At 35.7% G+C, this 9862-nt stretch overlaps 1 protein-coding gene across 2 annotated transcripts in view; it reads right to left on the bottom strand.

Moving 5' to 3' along the window:
- SSFA2 (sperm specific antigen 2) overlaps positions 1 to 9862 on the bottom strand; it is a 40608-nt gene that overhangs the window by 16342 nt on the left and 14404 nt on the right. For both annotated transcript variants that reach the window (XM_011356577.2, XM_011356585.2), the window contains exon 9: positions 1916 to 1988. In XM_011356577.2, coding sequence (XP_011354879.1) covers positions 1916 to 1988 — 73 coding nt within the window. The remainder of the gene's footprint in view (positions 1 to 1915; positions 1989 to 9862) is intronic.

Consider the following 9862-nt stretch of genomic DNA (forward strand, 5'->3'; position numbering starts at 1 on the left):
AACTGGGAAGTTAAAGCAAATTAAAGTGAGAACAAAACAAAACCTGGAAATTTTGTTTGTCCAGTATCATAAAGAAACAAAACAGAACACCTGTATACTAAAGAAAACATTGTCTTTTGTAATAAGGAAAATGCTGCACTGCTTTCAGCATATTTACTGAATGCTAAGTGATATGAGTTAAGTCACTAAACCTCTCTGGGCTTCAGTATGGAAATCCCAAGACTGGATTTGAGATCAAGGTCATTGGAACTTCAAAAGTCCTATTAGTAAAGTATGAAATAGTTTTATACATGCACTATATGCATTTTTACTAAAGTTATGAAATACATTACCTGTGATTCTAATTCTGAAATTATGATGGATCTAAGATACTTGCATATTGCATTATCAAAATTTAATAGGCTACTTTCAAAAAATGACTAAAACACTATGCTGTTCTCTCTCCCGCTCTCTCATGCACCCATAAAACCACAAAATGTTAATTTATAAAAATGTGATTTATAAAAATGCTAACATTTTAACTTATACCACCAGAAATAAAGAGATCCTATACTGATAAAAGAAAGAAATCCAAACATGAACACAAACCACACTCCACCTTTCCTACCACAGGAAGCTTACTCTTGAAAGATCTTAAAAGTAATTATACTGTTTTTATTTAAATATAAGTTTGCCCACATCTTAGTAATGTGGGAAAACTAGCCAAACGTATGGAGTTTGAACTTTGAACAAATCAGAGAGCAAATAACGAACAGGTTTTAGGCAGAATGCTGGAAGTTTTGAGCTATGGATCTATTCAAGAATAAGAAATATTCCATAGGAATAAGAGCAGAATGACCAACATGAAAAAAGGCTCAAAGGTTACAGACACTATTAACCCTTTTGACACAGGGCAAGCTCTTTTTCCACTGTACCGCTTGTTTACCTATCTAAAGCAAAGATTCCTTGATGGCTGTGTACTCTACTTCACAGCTCAGAAACACATACATATATTTATGGACTTCAAGGGGGAGAAAATTAAATAGTAAAGTTCACTTGTGTCTGACCAGAATTGTAGTAACCTGGTAAGTGGAGCTCGTTTCTTACTATCTTATTGCAATTAAAGAAAAGTTATATGCAAATTGTCTCTTATGAAGTCATTTCAGAGATCAGAAAAAGACAAACATGAAATTTTTTATCCTAGGAACATACATATGAATCTTTGCTTAAAAAACAAAACAAAACAGGGTGGTTCAGCATGTGTGAAGTTTTAAAAATAAACACTCCTACCTTCAGTGGTCATTTTAACTTCCTTACTTCCTCTCTCCTTTTCTCTAAATCTCAAAAGCTTTGCAAACGTAAAGATTAGACATGCTTTTCTTGTTGTAAATTAAGAGTGAAAGAAATGGATTCAAAGGTTCTTTGGTCAATAATTAATAATTCAAGACAAGAACAATATCTACAGCCACTCACCTTTGATCCATAGTTAATTTAACTAGCTTTAACTGTTGCTAGAATGTTGGTGTTTTTTGCCAGAGGCATATTCATGTATCATACCTAGGAGCCATATTTAAATAATAAAAAACCCAGAGATAATAGTGTATGCTTCAATCATAACCATGTAAAAAAGTAGGCCTGAATGTATTGCTCTATCATGTCCCATCTAGCCTTTATGTAGAACTGAAAAAATATGTAAACAGAATTGTGTAACAAGTTCATTACAGGATAAGCAAACTAAAATTACTTTATAAGCATAAAAGTCTTTAAAAAGATATGAGAAATTCTATAACTAAACCATAATGAAGCATATCTGTGTTCTTAACATCTTTTTATACTTATATGTAGCACGAATACTAATAGATGAAACCCCTTTTCCACGTCAACTAATGACACTTTGGTTATGTGCTTGAGATCTAGTGGATATTGGTCTACTTACCTCTTTTTGACTTAGTAAGACCAAGCTGGTAAGTGGCTGGAACATGAGGAGCTTCTCCCTCTGTACTTTGAACCTAGAGAAGAATTTAAAGTAAGTAAAACTTAAAGAACCTATGGCAAAGAATACCACCTCTTGATAATCATTTACTAAACAAATCAACCTAATTAAAAGGGTACCAAAGCTTTAAAAAAAAAAAGCAACACCTTATCTCTAAATTATTAGAATGTCCCAAATCTCAATTTTGTGATCTACTGTCCAGTTAACAATGGAGTGCAGTTTGTAGCTAGCAAAGAAAAATGACTGCATGTATAAACCACCTCATTAAAAAAAAGTTGCTATTATATGAAAAATAGATCCATAAGAAAAGTTCTCAAAATGTTTCAAGTGTAAAGTCCAAAGAGAAATGCTAATCAACTCACTTCAGCAGACCATGGCTGATACATAGCTGAGGCAAATACAAAGCCTGCATCTTTGAAAAATGACACATTCATGCTCCCATTGCAAAATTCTATAAAATCCCAGACTTTCAGGTATCACAATCACTCATATGTGACTTCTAGTCAAGATTACCAAGTAGAGGTAAGCACTGCTCACCTCATCCCACAACTACATCAAAATTACAACTAAACTACATAATAACCATGGAGAACTGCCTGAAGTCTAGCTGGACAGAAGTCCTATAACTAAGGAAATACAGAAGAGGCCACGTTGAGACTGGTAGATGGGGCAGACACAAGAAATAGGCTGGTCCCAAAACCATGTGTGGTGGTTAAAAATTGAGAGGAATATCTCAGCTGCTGCAAAGATCTTCCCTAAGGAGCTGGTAGTCCCAGCCCCTCAACCAGGCTCCCCAGCCCAGGGTTCCTGTTAAAGCGCCTGAGCATGGACTTACTTGCATAGAATCACTCACATGTGATTAGCATTTCTCTTTGGACCTTACATTTTGGACCTCGCTCTGAGTTCCAGTGCTGGTGTAGCAGCTCAAAAGGGGCCAGAGACACATAGGTAGGAAGTAAATCATCTGGCTTCAGGGTAAGTGCTGGAAGGGCAGCTTTCTCCCATACAGAAGTTCTGGGATAATCCATTATTCCTTTGTTAAGCCCTTCCCCCATCACCCAGCTTGCACGCAAGGGGGGCACCATATCCGAGTCTCCATCAACCTAGCTAACATCATTGGCCCTGCCCTGGGGACTCCCTGACACCCCACCCCACCAAACCTGTGGGCCCACTCAAGCCGCTTCCAGTGGCTTTTCTATATAAATGGCTTGTCTTGGCTCATTCTGTGAGCTTTCCTAAAATCTCTCAAAGGTGCATAAACCCCAAACAAGCAGCATCTAGCCTCAGTGTCTCCCATACCTCTTGCTAAGCAGCCCAAGCCTGGCACTAGTAGCAGCCAGTCTCATTTTGCAGCTTAGCCTTTCTCAGGCACCTCCAAGCCCAGTACAGGTGGCAACCATCTGCAGATCACTCTGTAACTCATACCAAGTGGCCCCAGGCAGGGCAGAGGCAGTGGCTAACCTCGCCCTGCACCAGAACCCCTCCCAAGAAGCCCCAGAAACAACACACAACCAGTGGCCAGCTTCAGACCACAGCAGAGCATGACCCAACCACCTCCACAAATGACACACCCAAAGGGCATACTCGGCAAGCACAAGAGCTCCACTAAAGCGAATCCTTCCCTGTAGGGTCAGCCCCGGAGCAACAGCTCTTCCACTGTAGTCATAGCCAGTCCACACAATCAATCGGCCCAAGGATCAACCCCTCTCAATGATGTGCAAACAGCTATCAAAGCTCAACTATAACAGAAGGAGACACACAACAGACACATCTGGAGCACCTGGTTCAGGTGACCAGGGAAACTGAGCCACTGGGTTCCACAAGACACTTACTACATAAGGCCACTCAACCAAGATCAGGAGATGGAGCAGTGCTATCTAATACACAGAAACAAACACAGAGGTGCAACCAAAATGAGGAGACAAAGAGATATGTTCTAAACGAAAGAAAAGGACAAAACTCCAAAAAAGGACTAAACTAAATAGAGACAATCAATCTACCAGATGCAGAGGTCAAACACTGTTTATAAGGAAGCTCAACAATCTCAGTGAGAACTTCAACAAAGAGAGAGAAAACATAAAAATGAACCAGTCGGAAATGAGGAATGCAATGACTGAAAGAATACACTAGAGAGAATCAAGTCGAAGAATCAAGTTGGAAGATAAGGTGGCAGAAAACAACCAATCAGAACAGCAAAAAGAATCCCAAGTGAGGATAGTTTAAGAAACCTCTGGAACAACATCACGCGTACTAACATTTGCATCATAGGGGTACCAGAGGAGAGGACAGATTGATTTAAAACTTATCTGAAGAAATGATGACTGAAAACTTCCCTAACCTGGTAAAGGATATAGACATACAAGTCTAAGAAGCACAGAGTCCCAAACAAGATGAATCCGAAGTGGCCCATGCCAAGACACATCATAATTAAAATGTCAAAGGTAAAAGACAGAGAGAGAAAAGCAAGGACCCACAACAGAGATTACTATACCCAGCAAACCTATCATTTAGAATCTAGGGGCAGATAAAAAGCTTCCCAGACAAGAAAAAGCTAGAGTTCATCCCACCAAACCAGTACTACAAGAAATGTTAGAGAGACCTAAGGGGAAAAAAAAACATAAATATGAATAATTAAATGGCAATGCATAACTATCAATAATCACTGTAAATGTAAATGGATTAAATGTTCTAATCAAGACACAGGGGAGCTGAACGGATAAGAAAAAAGACCCCTACATATTCTGCCTACAAGATACTTCAGATTGAAAGACACACACAGACTGAAAGTGAAAGGATGGGAAAATATATTTCATAAAAATGGAAACAAACAAAAAAAGAAGCTGGAGTAGCAATACTTATACCAGATAAAATACCCTTTACAACAAAGGCTATAACAAGACACAAAGAAGGACCTAGCAATTCCACTTCTGAGTGCTCATCTGAAAAAACCTAAAGCACTAATTAGAAAAGACATGTGCATCCATACATTCATTGCAGCGTTATTTACAATAGGCAAGATACGGAAGCGACCTAAGTGTCCACCAAAAGGTGAATGGATAAAGTGATACAAATATACAATGGAATATTACTCAGCCATAAAAGATATCTTGCCATCTGCAACAATGTGAATGGATCTAGAGGGTATTATGCCAAATGAAATAAGTCAGAGAAGGACAAATGCCATGATTTCACTTACATGTGGAATCTAAAAAACAAAATAAATGAACAAACAAAACACAAACACTCATAGATACAAAGAACAAACTGATGGTTGCCAGATGGGAGGGAGGTTGGGAGGAAGGGTGGAAAAGGGGGAGGAATTAAGAAATACAAATTGGCAGTTGCAAAATAGTCATGGGGATGTAAAGTACAGCACAAGAAATGGAGTCGATAATTCTGTAATAACTATGTAAGGTGTCAAATGGATACTAGATTTATGGGATGATCACTTTATAAATTTTATAAATATCTAATATGTTGTACACCTGAAACTATATTTTATATCAACTGTAACTGAAAAACATTTTTCAAAAAGGGCCAGTAATAGAGCTCTGATCATTATAACCTTGCTTTTCCCAATAAAAGCTTTGTGATCCCTGCAAAAGAAAAAAAAAATCACTCATGTGTAAGACTTTTGTCCTGACATAAATGTTCTTTTAAGACATAACTTGAGAGTTTTAAGTGGAAAAGCAGGTTTCACTACAAGCTAAAATGTTGCAAGATCTTAATCATAAATCCTCCTTGAAACTCTGTTCAAAGACAGTATCTAACCCACAAAAGTTGTCTCTTTACGCTTTTTTCCCAACTGCACAACTATAATTTAAGAATTTAAAGATTCCTTATTCACCATATCCACCTTCCAAATTATCTAACATAACTCACTCTATATTATGATTAAATATTTGACTGGTTGGGGGGTAATAATTCCTAACACTTTACCCTATAATGATTAGTACTTAAAAAATAAATAAAATCTTAGTAAGTGTGGGCGAACTAACCAAACATACGGGATTTCAACTTTGAACAAGTCAGAGTACAAATAGCAAACAGGTTTTAGGTAGAACTCTGGTAGTTTTCAGCTATGAATCCATTCAATAAGAAATACACCATAGGAATGAGAGTGGAATGACCAATATGAAAAAAAGCTCAAAGGTTACAGATACTATTACCCAATTTAAAAATTGGCCTGATATGTGTTATCTTTGTTCTAAACAGTTCCATGAATCCAACTTTATGAATCTTTTGAAAACTGAAAGCACACTGGCCATTTAAAATCATCACCTATAAATTATATGTAAAATAGTTTCTACTCTCGTTATTACTGGAACTTTATATTCTTCAAAGCAGCAGACATAAGTTCAACAGGAAAACCATTGTTTTGTGTGCAAGGAAACAAAATGCATTTTCTTTTTATATTCAACAAAGGGTCTATTATTAGTCTCTATTCAGGCCTAGCCTACTTCAAAGAGTTTTCTATAAAGTAAATATCAGACAAACAAGTATAAAAGAAATACAAATGCCTATTTAATTATATTTTAGGAATCTCAATTTAGGCACAGCATTATGATACAACATATTATAACCTCATTTTTAAAATGTAAAATTATCGCATTCTTCTCTTAGATTTATAAAATCAGTCACAAAATAACGACTTTAATTAATATGTATCTTCAGTATACTATCCTTCAAGATGCCTCTCAATAGCAATCTACTCCCTCTCTCCTTTCATTACCAACCCCATAATTGAAAGAAAGGGGCCCTTAAAAAAGACTGGGAGGGTCCTATTTACTAAAAAAAAAACAACTAAAGTCAGGATCCTCTTGCCTACTTACTCAGCAAAATCACTTTATTGAAGAAATAAACAGACATGCTAGTGATAATGGTTGAATTTCATACCTTACTAGATTTTATTAGTAGTCAAAGATGTGCAAAGGAAAGCTGTCATATGGGGTGCACCACAGAAAATTATGACAACAAACATAGAACTTAGATTTACCTATGTGGCATGATTTTCCCTACTCAATGGTTCAATTCCAGGTAGAATTCTGGTCATTTGCTATAGGTTGCCTTTCATTAAATTAACAATAGCTCAATATTAGTAACAGAATTGAGTGATGGATAATGGGTGCTCATTATACTATTTTCTCTATGCTTTGGGTAAGCTTGAAACTTTTCATAAAAATTACCAAAACAGAACAAAACAAAACCTCAGTAAACCGAAATGACAAAATCACTCTGTCTCAGTGTTTTAGGATTTAAATCTGTATGAAAAGAGCTTTAGAGTAACTTGCACATTTGAGTTACTTCATTTAAAAAATGTTTTAATAAAACAAAGACTATACCTTTTTGAATCAATGTCCTGCTACCATGGCAGACACCTACTTTTTTTTTTTTTATCTGTTGTATTTATCTTTTAAGCACAGGACTGTTGTATTGTGCTTTACAGAACAGCAATACGTGGAATGTTCAAACTCAAATAACCCTTCCCTCAGGTTGAAAAAGACCTGTATAGTGGCTTTTTAAAAAAGAAATCAAACCCAAAGCTTTAAAAATTATAACTCTAACTTTTAATCACATCTCAAAAAAATTCAAAAAAAGGCATTATTTTCCCAAATAAGTAGTACAGGACTATGTATCAGATCACATGAATTCTTGTCCAGTGTCTGACTGCATCAACCAGTCTGATCTTTACCAAGTTGTGTGGTGTAGTCAAAAGTAACAGGTTTGTACAAAGTCCTGAATTCAAGTGTTATTCATGCCACTTACTGACTACATGGCTTCAGATAACTATCTGAATTATCTGTGATGATTAACTCTGTTTTCTTAACTGTAAAATAAAGATTGAAATTCCTACCTCACAGGTCCTTAGGATGATCAAATGTTATTCTAAACATTTTGAGTAAAGTAGTAAAGACTGACAACAGATCTCTCTCTGCCATCCTCCAAGAACTCACCTGACTAACTCTCCCTTGCCCCACCCTCAGTAAGGCACTGATATCAAAGGGAACATTACACCCCTCAGAAAGATGATGGAGAACCACTGCTGCAAGTAACATCAAATGTTAGTTTTTGAAGGAAAATGCTTCCTCATCTGTAAAGGGAGAAAACTGGTAAATAAATTCAAAGATCTCTTTCTGTGCTAGTTTATGATACTGTAATTAGTTGCAAATTTTTATCTTTAAAAAAGACCTTTCATGTTTTAAACACACACACACACACACACATATGGTTTACTCTTACTGTCAGGTAAATACTTTTTTTAAAAAAAGCTAACTTACTCCTCTTTTAGATAAATATCACATAAAATTTAGTGGTTAACTGGGCTTTGAAATAAAGACATTGCTGCATATGTCATGTATTAAAAATTCATATTCTACTGCAGACACAATACTGGCCTTCAAAACATATACAGTTAAATTTGAAAGGTCAAAGGGATAACTTAGCTGTCAAGTGTCTGACTGATTTGAGATTATTTTAACTCAGGCCAATAAATAAAAAGAATCCTTAAATTTAATGGTTAAAATAAGTACAATTAAATCCTCACTTAATGTTGAAAATAGGTTCTGTGACTTCAAGCAAAACGATGTATAAAGGAAACTAAATTTACCATAGGCTATTTGAAATAAACAAGTTCCTATAGCATCTCATCAACATTATAAGAAAATGAGGCTGAATGAAAGGATGTTAATTGAAGACCCGCTGTAAAGAACTACATTAGTCAAATCAACGATCAGTGTAAAGACAGGATTAGAAATACTTGTTAAAACTTCAGTAGCTTAAAAAAGTTATGTTTACTTCCAATAATATCTGTATTTGAATATAAATTCATTTATAAAGTGAGGAGACACAGAACAACCTACTTACAGAAACAGACAGATAAAAGTTTTCCTTCTTCTAAGTATTTTTCCTTTATACCTAAAAGATGAACAATTGCCTATTGAATGGGATAACTTTGGTTTAACTGTAAATCATTCATACTACTAATCTATGGCTCTAGAGAGTTACTATGATGTAGTCATTCAAAATAAACCATTTCAAGAACACAAGAATTATCTAGGAAGTCATTTAAGAATTAGAAAACTGAAAAATAGAATTTTACAAGTTTTAGACACCCTGAGACATTTTAAATAGCCTAGAAGATATTTTTTATACAGCAATCTATTAGTTGAAAATAGTCTCTGGCTTCCCCCCACCCCACCCCCCCACCCCCGGCCTGGGTCATTCTTATCTACTTAACTCTCTTTACAATTAAATATTCTCTCTGTTCTTGGTGACCATCAGATCTCACCTTCTGCCTCAAAGGTATTAGGCATCTTCACACAACAGAGCCAGGTCTGCAACATTTTCTCCTACCCAGATACCCAAAGCAGTTGGCAGTCATTTAATCCACTTGAGTACTGGCTTACTGAGAGACAAGAGTGAGCTCTAACTTATATTTATTCACTGTTTTTACAGGAAGAAAGTTCCCAATAAGAATCAAACCTCAAGGGAAATGAGTCCAAAAGAAAAATAGTAACAACACTTTGAATGGGATCTAAAAGTCTGCTTCAATAAGATTGTTCTCTTCATTTGTCAGTATGATTCAAATCATGCTTGGGAGGAGAGGAAATTAAAGAAACGTATTATTTCCCTTCTTTTATCCATTGTTCTACAAGCTCTCTTTAAAGTTCCCAAAGGGATAAAAACAGAATTCTAGTAGGTTTTTATCCATATTTCAAATATATCTGGAGAATAAGGATTCATTATCTTTAAAATTCCCCATATTTACAATGTAACTATGGTTGACCATACATTTTTTCCCCAAACAATATATTCCATTATTCTTCAACCACCAATGCCTGTGATCTTGTACTTCAAAAAAAAATGTTCACCTGAATGTCACATTTTCTT

This window comes from Pteropus vampyrus, unplaced genomic scaffold (genome assembly GCF_000151845.1).
Source record: "Pteropus vampyrus isolate Shadow unplaced genomic scaffold, Pvam_2.0 Scaffold2, whole genome shotgun sequence".
In the NCBI taxonomy this organism is placed as follows: Eukaryota; Metazoa; Chordata; class Mammalia; order Chiroptera; family Pteropodidae; genus Pteropus; species Pteropus vampyrus.